The 19715-nt window shown below is 43.4% G+C and overlaps 1 protein-coding gene across 1 annotated transcript in view; it reads left to right on the top strand.

Annotated features, from left to right (window-relative positions):
* nav1b (neuron navigator 1b) overlaps positions 1 to 19715 on the top strand; it is a 53968-nt gene that overhangs the window by 19073 nt on the left and 15180 nt on the right. The window contains 6 exon segments of the mRNA XM_041946194.1: positions 13537 to 13687; positions 14945 to 15245; positions 16345 to 17098; positions 17664 to 18080; positions 19020 to 19061; positions 19154 to 19314. Of these exon segments, the coding sequence (XP_041802128.1) occupies positions 13537 to 13687; positions 14945 to 15245; positions 16345 to 17098; positions 17664 to 18080; positions 19020 to 19061; positions 19154 to 19314 (1826 nt within the window).

The following is a 19715-nucleotide window of genomic DNA, read 5'->3' as shown; positions in this document are numbered from 1 at the left end:
ATGTAGTTTGGTAAATTTCAGATTAATTAATTTTTTACAGTGTTTTTAAATCTATCCTCATGCAAACTATTGAAGTCAATGGGAAATAGAGCAGCTTTAAACATCAGTTGCCACTTATGGAGCAATCAATGTTTATATGCTATAAAAATCAATCACAGGCATCTATTTGTTGTCCAGATGAAGTACACAAAGTATCATAATTTTGTCTGGATAACTGAATTCGTGACACCACTTTAAAATCTGTCGCTACATACAGCAGTCGATGGTTTTTCACTTGGCAGGAAGCTCAACAGGATCACGGTTTGCACTCAGCCTCTGAGGCTGTGAGTTTAGAGCACTTTCCTGTTTTAGCAGTGGTTTGGGTCGTTACCTTGCTGTATATTCAACTGTCTTCACCAGCTAGTCTCTAATTGTGTCTGTAGTTTGATGCAAGGCAGGTGCTGCTGGAAGTCATGTTGATTAGAGCAGCTCCTGCAGATCATAAACAATTAGCTAAAATAGGCTCAAGCCAGTTTTTGGTGTGCCAACAAGCAAACGCTCTCACATGGTTAATGCAGAAATTACTTAGTCCCAAACATCACATCAACCACTACCTCCGACACTGTAATACAGAAAAGTTTCACAAAGGAAGTTTTTATTATTATACGACAGTTGTGTTAGATTGCATTAAGTGCAGTGGTTGCTATTTTGATGGTCATTCAGTACACATGTTCAAACTATTCTCAGATGTGGAAATAACACAGAACAGTTTACGTTCAGTTACAACCCAAATTGCCATAATTATGTAGTGTAATATTAGAATTGTACGTAATGTCCCATGTTGCCCTCAGCAGACACTGCGTCTGCTCGAAAAGTCTGCTTACATTTAATGCAACAAGAGTTTTTGCTCATTTTACTTCAGACTTGAGCACCACTTCCTCAGTGAGGTGAGTGACTGCGTTTCACGTCTCAGGCGTGTTGAGATGGCTTCTGATTTAGCCTTGGCCCCTTTTGACCACGTCAAGGACCATAACTGTTTCCTGTGGTCGCGTTCTTCACACCATGTTGGCAAAGTTTAACCGTCACTCGTATGATATCATCGTTTTGCAAGCCATATTTAAAGCGCTGATTTACGAGTACAGCAGTAATCACATTATATTGCTGGTGTACGGTTGGTTTTTCCATATCTGGTATATAAATAATGCCGCCATTCAGCATCCAGTGTCATTTTAGTGGTGTTCATTCAATTATGGTTGATGTTTTGCAGGCACTCAGCTGTAGTGTATGTAAGCACAGGTTAGCATTTCATGTCAAAATACAGATGTTCACTAGGAAAATTGCTTATTTTTTCCATAACGTCATTTAGTTGATGAGATGAATGCAATGCCTAATGTCTGTAACAGAACATGCAAATTTGACAGGAGGCCCATCTGCCTGAACATGGTTATTGTATTTGACAGATTTATGTATTATCTTGGCAGGTTAAATGTTTGAAAACCCTAAATTTGGAAGATCTCAATGAAAAAAAGCAAATATCTTTCAGCATTTGGTTTGGCTCCAGACTCTTTGGCTGATTGAGGAGAGAAACAGCAAAAGGCACTTAGCTGCAATAAAGAGCTATTGATGACTGCAATGCCTCATAGGAAGCTGAAGTCGCGCCTTGGGCCAGCTTTTGCTCCACAACATGTTTTTGCTTCTTTCATCACCCTTTCTTAAAACCTGAAACACTAGAGGAAGACTTGTGATACATGGAGGAGCAGAACAGAAAAATCCATCACATGTCTGATTTCCATAAACCCGAATCGGCTGGTGATCAGGTTTGGCAAATAATCAATAATAATCAAATAATAAAAAATATTTGGTTGACGTCATTGCTTGTCATCGCTTCAGTGATAATCACAGTCAGTGCAGTAACCACGCTTTCACCCACTGCTGCCGTTGCACCCTTGTGGCCACTTGGGGGCAGCACAACGAGATGTCAGCACATTAACACACTGCGTTAACGCCTCACAAAGTTGATGTGGTGAACATGTTAGCAACCAGTTGCAGGTTAACACATCCAGCAGACACAGGGCATTCATTTGGAGTCATGTTTCTGGTCACATGATAAATGTTTTGGTCTCCACGCTGACTCCTGAGGGAAATATCTGGCTCAGTTATCTGCTACATGCCCCGCCGTGTTCACCCGCTTGCTCTGATGTTGTCTGTCTGCAGTTTGTTGCTGGGTAGGTAATGTACAGGGTTTATCAGAGCTTTTTAGCTGAAAACAGCTGCTGGCCTAAAACATAGTTGTCGGTGTAATACTGAAACAATTAACTGAAACCCGCTGCAACGCTCTGCAGAGCTGAGAAGTGCAGTCGGGTGATGATTCTTGGTGAGTTTCTCACTTTGAGCGACCCCTTTCACATTATACATTGTCTTTTGATCTATTGTTCATAAAAAAAATATTGATTGGAGTGCCTTTAATGTAAAAAATATAGAGGATCATTATTGTTATTAAGATACTTCTGATAATACATCGCATCTGTTAATACTGTGCAAAAGGACTGGAATTTCCATCTACCCAGTTATGATATATAATTACATTCAATCTTTTCTGTATTTTAGCTAAATGTATATTATATTTTTGGAGACACTAATCTGTTTTACAGCGCAGGCATATTTATTAGATTTGATGACGGCAGCACATGCTGTTCATAGCCTCACACATGATGCATACAGATTACAGCTGATGCATATCGTTTACATACTGGAGAAAAAAGACAGTGTAGGTGAAAGAAAATTGATTGTCTTGTACTCTACAAGGTAACAGAGGGTTGGGGGACGTCTGGGTATGTGGACTGTACCATTTTGTGTTTCTATATGGAAGCATACAGGCAGCAATGCAGAGCAAAGAAAAGGGGGGCTGGTTCAGCAGCATCACACCTCTGATCATGCGGCAACATGGCTCGGGATGTGCTGCCATGGCAACCGTCTTCCACTGACCCACTGATGGGCTGCCTTGTGTGTCAGTGTGATAGCTGCTGAACGGCTGTGTGTGTGGAGGATGTGCCTATGTGCACCGACCGCTGGTTTTCTGTGTGAGATGGAGGGAAACGCAGAATGAGAAAATATAAAGAAATATATATATTTCTTCAACCCGACTGAAATCATTCTGATTAAAGATTCCATCTTAACTGTTCACATGGATGCTAAATAATGTTATCTGATAAGAGGTGTGTTTTATGTGCCCCAAACAGAATAGAATATAACACCAGAATATAACTTTTTTGGTATATGCAAAGCGGTTCTCCCCTCTTGACGCATCTAATCTGCCAGAAACAATATAGCATTCAATCAAGCATGAAGTTCTAAGAAGTTTGGCACACGTTTTATTCGCAAAGTAAGTTTATTTGGCAGTTTACCAGCTAGAACCTCTCACAGATGAGCATCTATTGGGTGAAAATGGCAGCAACAGACAAACATTTTATTGCAATTCTATTAGATTTACCTCAGTGATTTGTAAGTCTTTATGATGTGTCGTCATTTTACACATAACCCGAAGAGGCACAGGCACCTGTAAAGTGGCATATTTTTGAATGGAATTTGGCTTGTTCTGTTGCCCTCTATGCCAAATTCCCTTAAAAAGTAGTGGAATTTTAAATTTCTTTACGTATAAGTAAATGTACACATCTTACATTCTGTAAAACATGAGAACTTGCAAATCATATAGATTGACAGACAGAGAGAGCAAGAGAGACTGTGTGAGTAAGGCATGCTAACAACTTAATTAAATCATTCTGTAAATGGCATTGTGGAGGAGAGCTGTTATATGTTAATAAAGCTATTATGGAACTACTGTTTGTATTTCCATTTGCATCCTTGTATTTCCAGGATTTACAGTAGCACTAGTAGTGGAAAATTATTTCATTCAAGAATTTTTTTTCCAGAAATCTGATATGCTGCATTACTGACCCACACAGAACAAACGTATTTAATCAATTTGATCGTGAAACCACACAATTGCACGTTACCAGTAAACATGACATATATTTTTACGACTCACAAGCACTGAACGCATGTCAGTGCTCTCTTTGCCTACATTACTGTATTTTATAGATAAGCCCTTGGCTTAGTTTGCGCCTCTGGCAATGTCGTTTCCATGGCAACCACTGTAAAGCTTCACCCGTGCTCGTGAGTGGATCTGTTCAGAGCTCGCCATGTGCATTGTGAAATTGAGCGTTTATGGTTTTCTAAATGTTGGAATACTTTACAGCCTCACTCATGGAAACTATGTGTATCGACAAATGCATTCTGTAACGCGCTGCAGTCATCTGATCCTGGATCTGTGCTCCCGGCAGTCTGCACTCAATTTCCCTTTCCTGCCCGGGTTGAACCTTTCTATAGTCGCTGAGTGCTTCCCTAACTACTGAAGCCTCACACGTTTTCTGACCCACTTAAACCCATCTGCAAAAAAATTGGGCTTTGGCCTCTCTGCTCTGGTTCCCCGCAGGCGCTGCTGGGATTACAGTTTAGTGAGGTCACCGCTTGGGTCAGTCCTTTATGGGCTACGGCTCTGTAAGAAGGGATGTTGTTTTCTTGCCACTGAATGCTACACACACACACACGAACACACACACACTCATGGACACATGAAGTCATCCACTAATGACTCTGAAATGCTGTTTTTCAGGATGAGTTAATGTGTTATTTGCATATGTTTTTAAAGGAATAGCAACAATGAAATGCACTCACCATCAGACCCTGCTATGTGACTGTTACCCAGACGTACAGTACCAACAGGCTCCCACAGTCAGCAGCTCAAACACATCTGGGGTCAATATGGAGCTCCCATTCCCCAACAAGGGTCAGTAAAATACTGGATCTAAAAGGCCCACCCCAGCACCAAACCCGCCTCCACCTTCACCAACATCTTCAGCCATGTGTGTAACGGACCATTACAGCAGAACCCCGGGGAGTATGAATCATCCCTATATCATGTCTGCGTGTGGTGGTCCGGGTGTGCTGTTTGGATTCCAGCTGTGAATAATACTCAGCCCCAGGTGGAAAATATGATACTGTTTTGAATCACAGTATTGCATTTTAAAGGATAAGATAATAAATGTGAATCACATGGTACTATTTAATCCATCATTCCCCATTCATCCGTGTGTTTGTTTGAAGTCGGTGCAAAAATGTCAGATTATCTGCTTTAAGTATGGCTAATGAAATCTGGCTGGGCCAGATTAGCACTTAATATACTGCTTTATGTTGGACGTGGCTCTGCTTCAACTCTGTTGTTGATACTGAATCTGCATTACTCAGACAGCAAACGGAGTCAGTTCAGGTTCCGTTTTAAGTGCCCTATCAATCACGTTGATATGAGTTTGTCTTTGATGTAAAAGCAGAGCTCAAGGACAGCATCGTGAAACCAGAAGGGCACTTGGAGAGCGCAAACCTCCACCGGCAGGCCACTCTGCTATGATATGCAAATCTGCAAATGCAAACTTCACCGACAACATTGTTGCCTGTTCTCGTTAAGTTTTCCTTAACATCTCTGGTGGAGTTTATTGCAGATGATTCACATTTGGATGTGAGTAATATGATTGGTAGCACAGTATGTGTGTATTTGCGGTTTCAAAGCTGCACCTTGTTGTTGCAATTCTGGTGATGTTACAATTGCTGGTTTTCCCATGAAACCACTTTCGCAGAGCGCTTCATAACAGCTGCTTTCTGCATGACGTTGAAACAATTACATGTGCCGACTGTCCCACAGGATTACTGGTACCAGTGAATGTGGTTAGTGATGCGGAGTCATCATATTTCTGCAATTGGCTATCTTTTGTCACCCTTGAACTTCACTACCATCTGCTGGATTTTAAGATGTATGGCATATAATCTGCCAAGGCCAAATGCCCCCCCACAGTGTGTCTGCCTCGTGATTCATATCTTCTCCAAAGTTTAAAGGGTGCTTCCTTAGACCACGCTACACCCTCCCACCAAGTTTCATGCAAATCAGCGCCATTTTTTTCCCATAATCCTGCTGACAAACAGACAAACAAACCAACAAAACGGACAGAAAACATAACGACGCAACTGCCTCTGACACTCTGTCAGGAACAGTACAACACATCATAACACCCAAACAGCAGAATATTCCAGACAGCAGCTGTAAATGTGGCACCGCATGAGACTGTGGGTCTGTTGGATGAAGTGTGCATCAGCTGCATTGTGGCTACATCTGTGGGGGGAAGTTTCCTGTCTGAGCTTGATGGAGACTGTACATTCATTTTCCAGTCCAATAATCAGACGACGAGTCCATTTTCTGGGGCTCCGTGGAGACGAGGCGGCCGGCTGCAGACACAGCCACTGATGCATCTCAGACCCATTTACTGCGCTGACATACAGCGCCACTGCTCTGTGATGAAGGCAACCCAATCCTATTTGCTTAGCGATGGTCAGGCTCAATACAGATCAAAATTAGGCACCGGGAACATCAGAGATGCTCTGAAGCAAAGCTCAGCTGGCTTTTTCATCTGTGGTGCTTTTTTGAATGAACGATACTTTAACAGACATAAATCACTGAACACTGTTTTCCTCTGATTCTGTCTTTCTGAAGTAATTTCCCACTCTGTAGCAGTGATTTGAATGCACAGAGTGGAGGAATGTCTGCTCTTTCTCTACATCAAAGGGCTGAAAATTCAGTGGAGGCCTTTTTTTTTTTTTCTTTTTTTAAATGCCAAGTGGTGCTTCCTTTTGATACAGTCAGAGAGCACGGGTACACTTAGCTGTAGCCACAGGAGGCACAGCTTTGACTCATTGCGCCTCCTGCTGGAAATCTAATGTCACAACACCATCTGTGGAGCTGCACAACACAGTCCTGCAGACTTACTGTGATATTTTATCTCCTAAGATTAACTGAGGTTTTGCATTTAATTGTTTTCTATTTAGTTTCTGAATGTGTGAATAATGTATGTTTTCTGATTGATTAATTGATTTTAAGAATGCAGACTCCCCTTTCACCTTGCCTGCTCTTCATGCTTTTTAATAGGCCCTTTAGTTCCAGTTAATCGTAATGATGCAATTCAAACACCATTGTGTCTGATGACAGTTTTGGAAAGACTCTTTCCCTCTCCAACATGGCAGTCCTCTTGTGCACAAAGCAAGGACCCTGAAGAAATGGCTCTCCAAGTTTGGTATGGAAGACTTTACTGGAATGCACAGATCCCTTCCCTCAATCTCATCCAAGACCCTCAGGATGAACTGGAACAACAAGGTTTTGAAAGAGCCAGGGCTTATCACCCATCGTCAGTGCTCAGCCTCACTAATGCTCTTGTGGATGAATGGGAGCAAATCCCCGCAGCCATGTTCCAACATCTTGTGGAGAGCCTTCCCAGAAGAGCGGAGAAGTCATAACGAGTGGTGTGAGCATCCAACACTCAGTCATGGCTGTCATTGGCCACCTGTCCATACACTTTTGGCCATGCATCACGTATCTGTCATTCTTTTTTAAGTTTTTTTCACCTTGGCTCACTGCTTATTGTAGAAAACGATGATGTCCCAGTCATGTTTCAGCTGTAATTAAATTTCCTACCAAGCAGCTGCCAATTTGCACAAAACGTTTAAAATATATCAAGAAGGGCCTTAAAAGAGCTCGAGATTTCATGCCTCTGCCCTTCATTCCCTCCAATACAGTTTAAAATAAATTTCTAGACTCACTGCTGCACGGTTTGCTGCGCCAGAGGCAGACAGCGCTGATAGATCAAAAGCCGCCGCAGCAAAGGTCAGATTGGGGAAATGGTTTCTCGTCTGGTGACCTCAGCAGAACGAGTGAAGGTCTTCGTCTTGGGTTGATCTCTATATATTTTAGCGGTCTGTAAACAGCCCGGCGGTGGCGATAGTGCTCAGCCCTCCACCTAAGCAAACATGCAGAGGATGTTTCTGACACAAGCCGCTTGGTTATCAGTGCGGGGCAGCTGTTACTGTACAGCACAAACATGACTTCAAGGCTTTTTGGACGACCGCTTGTTTAGCAGCTGTGTGGCCCGGCTGAGATAAACAGCAGGGGCGGAAAAAAAACCCACTTCTTTTTTTTTGTGCCGTAAACAGTTTGTATCATTGTTCCAGGCGGAGAAACAAGCATCCGAGGTTTTGTTTTGAGATTAGAAAACAAAGTGACCGGCAGGTAATCAAACAAATGTTTTTTTTTTCTGTGAGGAAAAGAGCAACAGGCAGAGAGGCGTAGATCTTTTTCAGATGATGATCAGAGTGACGGCAGACGCAGACACAACAATCTCTTATCCAACCAGAATCTCGCTCTGTTAAAGATATTTTGGGGAATGCCTGCACGTCTGGCACGCGCACACACTGACAGCAAACAGTTGTTTAATTTCAACAAAAAGTAAAACCACAGTCATTTTAAATTCCATTCAAGCTGACTCTGTATTTATATTACAAAATGTGGCCTGATGTGGAAAAACAGAGCGAGCCTCAAAACTGAAAGACATCATCAGGGTCAATAAGTTCTTACGTTTGAAAAGATAACTTTTGACAATCCGGAAGCGCTTCGGTCATTTCCCGCATCTCTGCTTTATCTGCTCTGTGATGGATCTCCGGTCCATGTAGTTTGGTCAGGTACCCCCTGTCCAGATGTGGGCATGTCCAGATGTGGACAGGGTGTGGGATCTCCTCGGCCCACAGGGCCTTTACCTCCTGGGCGAGTTTACAGCACTGAGATCTGGTGAGATCACGGCCGTGAGACTGTTCCACTGCTAACGAGAGGGGGAGGGAGGTTTTCCAAGGCTACTCATGCCTCGCTGGAGGTCCTCGTGTCATATGTGGGTTTGTGGTCGCCCTCGCAGTGACTCAGGCCTTACCTTGGACTGAGTTTTTCCAGCCAGAGGGTAATGAAACTTGAAGGACGTTCATCGTGCTAATTATCTCTTTAATGTTATAGAAAGTATGATGCTAGAGAGGTGATTTGTCCCCCTATAGGTCATTTTAAAACCCTGACAGTGACTCAGGCTCACTGTTAAGACTCACTTGAGAAATCACTACGACTGATTCAAATCACTAAGATTTGTTTTGCAGCGTTGTGTTGAGTTTGAGATGGACCAGTCACTGCTCACACAGGGGTCGTTAGTAACTCTGACGTTCGTACAAACAATAAGGTCCATTCATAGAAGGACGGCCTTAATATGCTTTAATATCTTCCCAGTTCTTACGGCTAAACTGGGAACGTTTCCTCCAGCAGAGGTTGAGCAACATGGGCTTCCCATTGGAGTGCAGCCTTGTAAATTAGACTAACTGATGACGGCAAACTCATTTACAAGCAGCTGGCACTTATTGCTTTTACCTTTTCAATATTTGTATTTAATTTTTGACATAACTAATGTAGCAAAGCCACATAAGATATCACCATTCACTCCAGCCCCTGCGTGTGGTTTGCCCAATGACAGGGTCTGTATCTAAGGATATACTCTAGCTAAGCTAATTGGCTACATTAATACTATAGTATATTCTACACGAGTGTAGTGTAAAATGGAATAATGCATCTTCTCTTACATTGTATGGGCGACTCACAGGAGATGGAGCCTACATTTACCTTTATTTAAGTCAATAGCATCTTCCATTATTTTTACCTGAATACACATCTGAGGTTACTGTAGTTGCTTTGCAAATTAAGATTTTTGCATACAAAACATATGAACAGCTTATAAAATGTGTTTTTTATATTACTTAAACTAGTACTAGCAGTATATACAGGAAAGATTTAGTTTATTAACCCATTAGTCAAATGACAGAAATTTAATTGCCAACTATTTTTGCAGTCGTTTAAGTCATTTTTAATGCAAAAACACTTGCTGCTTTTCCATTGGATGTTCCAAACAAGCATTGTGAAGTTGTCACTTGGAGCTCTGGGTAAGTGAGATGACACAGTATTTTCCTAACAAACCAAACAATTGATTAATGGAGAAACTAATCAGCAGGTTAATCCATAATGAAAAGAATCACTAGCTGTCCAATTCAACCAACTACAGCAGTAGAATCCTGCTTTTACATTATTACTTGAATGATGATATGATGATGTTATAATATACATTATAACAATCACAGAGGCAGTTTTCTATATTGAGGAGCATTTTGCTGACATGCTTTTATTTAATTCACATTTTTAATGCAGGAGTTTGACCTGAAGTACCTTTACAGAGTGTTAACAGCACTTTTCCTTCAGTAAAGCGTCTGAATGCTTCCTCCACTGTTTCTCTCTGAGTGCTCACATCACTTGCTGGTCAGTAACGCGTTGCACGCCGCAGCAGAGTGACACCATCATCTCACAAAGGAACATCGGGGTCTCTGGTCTCGTCATCCCTGCTTCTTTTTCCTTTTTTTTTTTATGAGAGGGGGGTGTTGCCTGTCCAGGGGCAGACCGCTTCTCTCTGCTCGCTGAATGGGAGGAAAAGAAAGGGGTCTTTGGTCTGCGGAGGACATGATTTTGAATCTCAGCTCGCAGACTGTTTGAAGGAAGTTGCGCTCATCAATAAACGGTCACAAATGAGCGGTCGGGTTTTGATCGGGAAGGTTCCTCCTCTGCAGTCAAGAGCCAAAAGGAGTTTACTTTTCACGCAAAGGTAATGATGATGTTTCATTACGTGCTTACGCTGAATAACTTTTTCAACATTTTTAAAGTTATGGGTTTCATCAGGATGCTACACTGGCTTTCTTCATTTGCCCTTTAAATACATTAAGTGTAACGTTAATGGTTGTTTCTCCTATAGGAATCGCGGTCTCATAGCGTTACTCGCTGGTTTTAGCTCATTCTCAACCCGACCTGGCTTTTGACTAACGGTAAAGTGTAGTAACATTAGCCGATTAGCTACTCTCGAGTAAAGGATGAATTCGGCTGGTTTCAGTACATTTTTTGTACTTGAATAATAAAAGTACCCTGAAATACTTCCACAGTGCAATGGAGTTCAGTGCGTAATTGGATTTCTTTTTATTTGTGCTTTTATTGTGAAAGAGTACACGTGAGCATAATGATGAAAGGGACCTATGTTGACTCTGATTTGGCACCAGGAATGATAACATCTGTGGAAACACATTTTCATTCTTGGAGGACACTGCCGCTACCACAGCTATCTGCATAATAGAGGATGTCTTCACCGCTCACTCGGCCAAAGGCATGCACCACAGGAGCCCTGTCTTTGCTGTCCTTTGTGCACAAAATATACAGTGTAAGAAGTGATCTGCAAGATGCAATCTTCTCACTGTGCGCTGTTTCATCTGGTTTTACAGCCACAATAGAATGGAGCTCATGTATGTCAGCTCATGGCTAATTTTTTTTCTCTGTAAAATGTCGTGTGTGCTTTTTCCCCCCCCTGTTCATCTGGCTTTGCAGTGTGCTGCACCGTGTCCGTGTGTGTGGACAAGTCTGGACAGTGATTGTGAGGACCCCACCCTGCTCCACCGCACCAATCATCCCTCAGTCTTCTTAAATCAAAACGTTTTCCCAGCAACCCAACTCAAGTAATAGCGCGGACACACAAATCAGAGGGATGTTGGAGTTGCGCCACAGAAAACAACAAGTTAATTGCCACCCTATGTATGAAGTATGCACTTTGCTGGTGCACTCCCACCCTCTCCTTGTCTGGATTTCACCTCTGAGAGCAGACAGTTTGGCTTGCAATATCAACAGCCCACAGGCCCTCCTGCCTCTTCTTAGGCTGACATCCCTGTGGGGTTATTCACAGCCCCTCTGTCGCCCCTGACAGGGGTGGTATTGTTCAAACATACCACGAACATCTGGGCTTAATGGAAATCAAAATTATCCTCCTTATTGATGGAATGTACGCAAGAACATTTAAAAAATCTCAAATCAAACAATTAAATCTTAGCTTTCTCCCCGCTCATGTCAGACATCGCCCCTGAGGTCCACGACCACAAATCACTTCGCTGAAATGTTGCTTTTGTGCATCAGATTTCTCACGACCATAGCAAAGTGACAGGATAAGCTTCTTCTGTGTTTTACAACTGCGACTACAACTCGACTGCAGCCATGTGATTAAATCCAATTCTGAACGTGTATGGGCCATTTTTGTCTCCCTGTATTTTTCTATGCAATTCCATGTTCCGTGCCTCTGCTAATTGCAGGCTGCAGACCCACAAAGAGCATTTTCAGCTCAGTGGGGAAAGCGAAAGAAAGGGAAAAGAACTGATTCAGCTCAGGCCGTGACTCAGCCTTAAAGGGTCTTATTAATTTACCTTTTCCACTGTGCCACATTTTTGTGCGCCAACATAAATTTGATTACCACCTGTGTTTGCCAGTAGTAATGACGGGGAACGTAATTCTGCAAATCTGGGTTGGACTCGCATTTAGCCCTCTGGAGATATAATTTTTAAATTCAACAAGGCGTTATTGCTCTTCTAAAGCATATAAAAATGTTTTACTCTTTAATTTGAAACTCCCCTCAGACTCTGAATTGTTTTGTCCTCCCACGATGTTTCGGTTGACTGAGAGGCTACACCTCGTGTTGAACTCTGTGATCTGCATTTTAAATGTATTCAAATACGAATGCATCCAGGGACTTGATGCCTAGCGAGCAGTTTCTCTGGGCTGTCCCTGCCTTCCTCACACCGGGGGCCAATCTGGCAGCATCTGTTTCAGGGCGACGCAGGGCTGCAGTGTGGGGTGGAGGGAAAGGTCAGGGAGGGTTTAGAAGCCTGTCACTCTGATTTCTCCTCATCCTGCTTCTTTAGAGCATACCAGACCACTTTCTAAACCCTGAGCTGTCAGTCGCTATGCTTTTTATTCAGCATGATTTATCAGCATGTACTGTAAAGTTTCCCTTGAAGCTACAGTTAAAGATTGCAGTGTGTTGGCCCATGTTTAAAAACCCCTGGCTTTGCTGTCATGGTGATTTATTCAATTATGGTTAAGCTAATATTTTTGTTATCTTAAAACAAACCCCGAACTGACCATTTTCTTATGAATGCTCGTCGTGCGTTTTCCAAATATGTTGTGCTGAATTTAGTACCTCAGTTTTGTTAACTGCAAAGAAAGTTCTAAACAAAAGAACTGATTTAATGAAAAAGTGCAGCAACTCAAGGATATGAACATTTTTTAAAAAAATGCTTCTTTTTTGTAATCCCGAGCAGTTGCAGATTCTGGATTTGTAAAATGACTAAATTAAAGCATCTGGCACCATAATTGCACCAGAAAGTGCTTAAAATCAAACACCAGACGATAGTTTTTAAAGGCTTTGGAACGAGTGCATTATGATGTGTGATGTTAGAAAATGATTTCATTGTAAGTGAAAGATCCACTCTTGCAGCTTTGGCCAACATATGGCCTGGAGCTCTGATGTGTTCGTTGAATCAAAGCAGCTGCAGCCATGTTGGAATTACCTGCTTGTTTGAGCATGTGGCCACCTCCAGAGACGCCGTACTGCACACAGATGGACATATGACTGTTGCTGCCAGCCACAGATTTCTGCAGCTTTACATGATGTGCATCCACATGGCTGCTGTTCATTCGATAAGGCCACATCTTTTCTGAACGGTCAACCTGTCTTGTTTCAGCTGGGACGAGAGCAGCTCCATCAGCAGTGGACTCAGCGACGGTGACGGCGATGGCTCGGAGAACCTCAGTTCAGAGGAGTTCAACGCCAGCTCCTCCCTCAACTCCCTCCCGAGCACACCCCTGGGATCCAGACGCAACTCTTCTGTTATGGTGAGCTGAAATTCTATACCCAACAGTCTGTGACAGCGTTTGGCTTTGCTTTATCTTGTTCTTTTTGTGTAAGCAGTGCTAAAGACTGCAACCAAAACCTTTTACTTGAGGCATTTTCAAAGCTTGACTCTGATTTACTTTGCATTGTGCGTTAAATGCAAGGCCACAAAAGACACCTCAGACCTCATCTCTGTCATTAAAATGGAGCCAAAGAGAAACACGTTCTGTCACAGTGCAATAAATCCTCACTGTGGCAGTTCTCTGTTTGCTCTCTGCAGAAAATTACATGTAAACTTCTGCAAGTTCCACTGAAACTTAAATCCCCTCTTCACTCAAAAAATGTGCTTTGCTTATTGTTGCTTCGCTTGGATGTTTGAGCTTCACGCTGCAGGATGGCAATGTTTTCAGGTTCATCCGCTGCAGACTTCTCACTCTGAAGTGATATTTTACACTGAGGATGAGCTTCTGAAGACTTCTTGTGTTTAGTATCTAAACTTTTGAACTCATCATCATTTGCGTTTTCCAGCTGGCATATTCATGTATTCTGTCGTTTTCAATTAGGGAGAAGGAGTAGATGAGGTTTTAGGAAATCTGAATGAGGTAAATTAACTTTTTGGAAACTTTTTTGAAAAATCAGTCACAAATTCCTAATTGAAGCAGAGTATATTTATATCTTTAAGTTGTCTGTGGGGGATCTTTAAATTTGATGAAGTTTGTGTTCACTTTGGATGAGTGGTGCTTGTTTTTAGCTTGTCCACAGCTAAACATTTTGACTCTTTGCTTACTTACAGAATGCTCAGTAGGAAGAAATGAACATTAGTGCTCCTCAATGAGCCATCTGTCGCTCTGTATCACATTAATAGGGTGCCAAGAAGCAGCATGCCCAATTTTGTCCTCAGTGCCACCTCCTCACTGCACCACAAGATATCTTTTCTATTACAGCGTAGCTGTCTTTTTTCTTATCTTCCAAAAAAGTCTCAAACTCTCCTCTATTCTTAGGTTTTCTGTCTAATTCTTCATTGTGTTGATTCATCCCGCAAAGTGTTAAACCCATAAACACTTTTTTTTTTCTTTCCTTTGTCTTCCTCTGTGGTTTTTTTTAATCCGCTTTGGGCATATCGGTCCATCTCTCCCTCCTTCCCACTGGAATGCAGCTGAGATGAAGCAAAGATTACAGAGAAAAGTCAATTCCGTAGATAACACAGAGCATGACTGATGGTTCCCCACACTGTGCCTCTTCCCTTCCGCCCTCTGCAGCTCCGCACTGATGCAGAGAAGCGCTCCCTGGTGGAAAGTGGACTGTCTTGGTACAGCGAGGATGGCAAAGCCAGCCACAAGCTCAACAGCTGCAGCTATGACACGGGGAGTCTGAAGGCGGAGGCCCCCAGCAAGTGGAGGAAGAAGCCACCGAGCCTCAGCGAGGACTCGGGGGGTAAAGGAGAACTGAAGAAGCCTCAAAGTTTGGGTCAGCCAGGAAGTTTCAGGAAGGGTCGTAATCCTCCTGTAGGCGTGACCTCCCCCATCACCCACACCTCTCAGAGCACGCTGAAGGTCGCAGGTGAGGTCAATCTCAGCTTATTCCTCCCCAGTAGGAATTCATCACTGCTGTTGTTGACTTGTTTTAACTACAAAATCTATGTCATCCATTATGTCTTTGTGTTCTGGATCCAAATGTAAAACAGAGCCTGTTTGTAGAGCGGCCAAGGCGGATATCTGCTCAGTGTCAGGATGAATACAGGAGTGTACCCCTTAGCATAAGCCAGGTTTTGATTTGCAGCGCAGCACAGAGCAGTGATGGAAAAATACACCATGAAATCTGTTTCATTGAAAAAATAAAATCTCAGCTTAAAGGCCGGAGCCTTACATGTCTGCAGAGACACAGTGTCTGCCATCTGCAGCGGCTACATTCATTTAATGCACAACGTGACATGCCATCATTAGAGAATAGCTCAAAACTGAGTTCCAGTGTCAACATTTCTTGGCCTTTCATTTTCATTTCCTCAGCTTTAAACATAAGTAGACCTGATCGCATGCATTCTGGCTGCAGTTTTGCTCAGCAGATGCATTTTTAAGGGAATGAGTGAGGAGGTCAGATTGCGTCTTCTGAATATACTTTCCCTTTAGACTTAACCCCAAGTTAAAAAGTCCAGTTTGACCCTTTTACTCTTTTACAGGATCCTTCAATCTCAACATATTTACTTTAACGATCTGTAAGAAGAGATTTTGATTGATTTGATCACTTGGATTATCACAGACTCTGACCCTTTTAAGTCAGTGGGTGAGTCACATTCGACGTCATGGGCACACAAAAGCTCTCAAAGTAAATACAGATGTTTATAAAGTTAACCTCAGCTGGAATGACGTCCACATTCACTCATATGTGAAGGTGTCTGGTTAGAGAGAGATGATGCATGACAGGGCTGATTATCCATTTCAGTTTCAGTCATTTAAGAGGGGTTGATGTCACTTCTGTCAGCTCAGGTTTACTGGTTTTACTGGCCAATCAACTTGTCCAGTCTGTGAGGCTAATCCTTGGAAACAGAGCAGCACAAACATTCTTCCTGCTCATTCTCATCATTTAAGTACATGTATTTTATATTAAAATTGCCAAAATGTTCCATAATGTTCTCACCTATACAATGTCTTCCTTTATGTAGCACCTAAAAGTGAGAAGCCACTGGATAAATCCAAGATGTCCATCAAAACTGCTGGTCTACAACGGTCTCGTTCAGATGCTAGCAGGGATCATCATGGAGAGCACCGCAAGCCCCCGTCAGGTTTAGTTAAACCCACTGCTGGAGCCTCCTTCGGCTACAAGAAACCACCGACGGCCACCGGTACCGCCACTGTTATGACAGCAGGGGGCGCCACCATCTCCAGTGGCTCTGCGACTGTGGGGAAAACCCCCAGATCATCTGGAATCCCTGTGAAGCCTGTGGGAGGAGGAATACCCTCGGGTCGAAAGAACAGTTTTGATGCCAGCAGTGAGCAGAGCTTCCTGGGGCCAAACGCCCGAAACAGCATTCAGTACCGCAGCCTGCCTCGACCGGCCAAGTCCAGCACGCTCAGCGTGATTGGTCGGCCCGCACCCCGGCCTGTCAGCGGTACCATTGACCCCAGTCTGTTGAGTTTGAAACCTGTGCCCATGGCCTCCACGGGCCCCCGGGTTAAAGAGCCCGGGAGCTGCGGCAGTAAGATGGCTAATCGAACGTGCACGGGCCCAGTGAACCAGACAGACCGGGAGAAGGAGAAGGAGAGAGCCAAGGCAAAGGCTGTGGGTGCTGACGTAGACTGTGGATCTCTGAAAGGAGAGGAGGCTCAGTCCACAGGAGAGTCTGCTGTGAAACTGCACGGCCTGAGACGGACCAGCAGCAGCAAATACCCTGAACTGTCATCACCCACCACACCAAGGTGTCTCATTTAAAAATTGCTTGCCCAAATTACAAAAACACTCTGACCAGACTGACTAGTGTATCAAGAGCTGATATTTTTCCCTCAGTCTTTATTCTCTAGTGGTACCTTGTCATGTAGGTACAGGGTCTGGTTTTATATACTCGTGATTGCTACCCCCCAATACACCACCACAGTATATGATTAAATTTTATTCCATCTTAAAAAATTCAGCAGCAGTATCTCTCCCAGTCACTCTAAATAATCTGCAGCGCTCAAAATGAACAGTTTTTAATTCAGCTACTTTCAATCTATCAAAGAAATGGTTTGGAGGATTTTTTTTTTTTTAGATTTTTGTTGCTTTTGAACTTTAGAGGCAGAAATCTCAAAAAGTTGGCAGGTAGAACAGCAGCTTTCTGCCGGGCTACAGTATATATTGCAGGGGGTAAATGAACTGAAATGTATACACATCATACTCATGCATAAGGGTTTCTTAATGCTATAAATGGTTGTTTTGAACGTCATCTCTCCACCTCCTCCACCTTGTTTCTACAATTTACCATCTCTTTTTGTGCCTGATCTCTAGGATGCTGAACACTAAGTCTCTGGGTCGTCCACCCAGCTTGGCCCACCTGGACAAGGTCAACTCCAACAGTCTTGACTCCTGTGTGACCATTCAGGACCTCCCACCCAAAGTCCCCCCGTATTCCAAGCTGCAGGACTTGGCTGGTACCCACACCTCCGCCCGCCTCACCCCCAGCCCGGCGCCCGTGCTCCACATCGATTCGCCCGGCTCCTACACCAGTGACAGCCTGAGTCTGAGCGGGTCGCCGCTGCTCTACCCCAAGCTGTCTGGCATGCACCGCAGCATGGAGTCCCTGCCCCTCCAGATGAGCGTGCCCTCCAGCGCGAGGTTCGTCAAAGCTGAGACGCATGACAAGGAGGAGCGGGGTCCGGGGACCTGGGGGGCCGGAACCAGGACCTCCCTCAACCTCGCAGACAGGTGAGTCTCTTCTAATTTAAGCTTGTTTTCTTCCATCATTTGCTTTGTCTTTAGTGTATATTGTTGTTTTGACTCTAAAAAAAATGATTAGTGGCATCTGAAATATTTAATTAAAAACCAACTTATGCAGAATAAGTGAGCACTTTTCAGTCGAGGGGAGAAACAAGCAACAAGTGTTTATTACATTGCAACTAATTAGGTCAGTTTTGGTCTTGTAGATGAACCTCTGAGCTGCTTGAATTTCTGAATTATAGAAAAAAATGTCGCTATTTAAGAAAAAAACAGGATGGGAAAACAATCCACAAAACTGAGCTGTATGAAAACTCGATAGTGATTCAGTTGGCAACCGAGTAATTCATCAAAAACACAAGAAATGCATATATGTTACACACACTGATCTACCAAAGCTGTGAATAGAAAGAAAATAGACAGAAACTTAGTGATTTGAGTAAAAAGCCAATTTTCCCATGAACCAGTGCTGGTCGACGGAACCACATTTATCCTTGCAGCTGATGGTGAGACGAACTGTTTCAGTTTTAAGGCATCGGCCTGTAAGTCTCTTGGCAGCAGACGTATTAGCGCACCATATTTTATGCGCCGTTTCCCGGGAATGGAAACACTGACGCATCATTTCGAAGGTGGAGGGCTGGATCCATCCGAAGATTTCTGTTTGTCAAGGTGGAGGTGGTCTGAATTCTTTTAGGCAATCCCACGGTGTGTGTGTGTGTGTGTGTGTGTGTGTGTGCGTGTGCGTGTGCGTGTGCGAAAGCGCCCAGCGTGCCATATGGGCTACATGTGCAGGAAGGATTACTCGAGTGTTCTGCAGGTGCTAAACAGAGCTTAAAATTGTAGTGTTTTGTGATGAAACTATTTTATGAGAATGACTCAAACTGACTGTTAATTCCTCTGTTAATAATGTTTTTATTGTGTTCTTTGCAGCTTACAAACAGACAGAAACACCTTGCCGAAGAAAGGCTTAGAGTACGTCGAAACCATTTTTGTCCATTTTGTTTAAAATCTCCCTCTGTGATGCATCTTCGTCGTTTAATCTTTGAAATGACCTCTTTCCTCAGACGCTATGGCTCAAGCCTGTCAGACAGCGATGGAAGCAAACCGGGCAGGCGCCACTCCCACACCATAGTCAGCATGACAGAGAGCGACAGCCCCCCTCAGCTGCCTTCTCCCACCCGCCCGCTCCACCCCTCCTCCGGCAAGGCTCCCCTCACCAGCGTGGGTGAGTCCGCTCGCTCCATTTGGCTGCCAGGTTCTAAAAGCACTCGCTGTTTGAGCTTTGGAAGTAATGAGGCTTGAGATCTTTGATAAGCCATCCATCTTATCTTTGATTATTACTGAGGACGGGGATATTAAGTTCACGCTGGGGGGACGTCTGGCTCGTTTTTATTTTTTTTACAGTTAAGAAATGTTGTCAATAATAGATCCGGTCGTGTCTGAATGATGAAGTGATGGTAAATTATCGTGGTGTGAATATTACGATCTCATAGATTCGCTCATTTAGACTCGAGTTTAAGTGTGAAATATGCTGGAGATGCAGGCAATAGGGGGTCAAGTCAGGCTATATTTATATCCTGACTGTTGTGGAACCGAAGTGTTGCCTTTCACTGACTCATCAGAATC

Source organism: Chelmon rostratus, chromosome 2, assembly GCF_017976325.1.
Source record: "Chelmon rostratus isolate fCheRos1 chromosome 2, fCheRos1.pri, whole genome shotgun sequence".
NCBI lineage: Eukaryota > Metazoa > Chordata > Actinopteri > Chaetodontiformes > Chaetodontidae > Chelmon > Chelmon rostratus.
The sequence above is the reverse complement of the archived record's forward strand: the minus strand, read 5'-3'. Positions and strand labels throughout refer to the sequence as shown.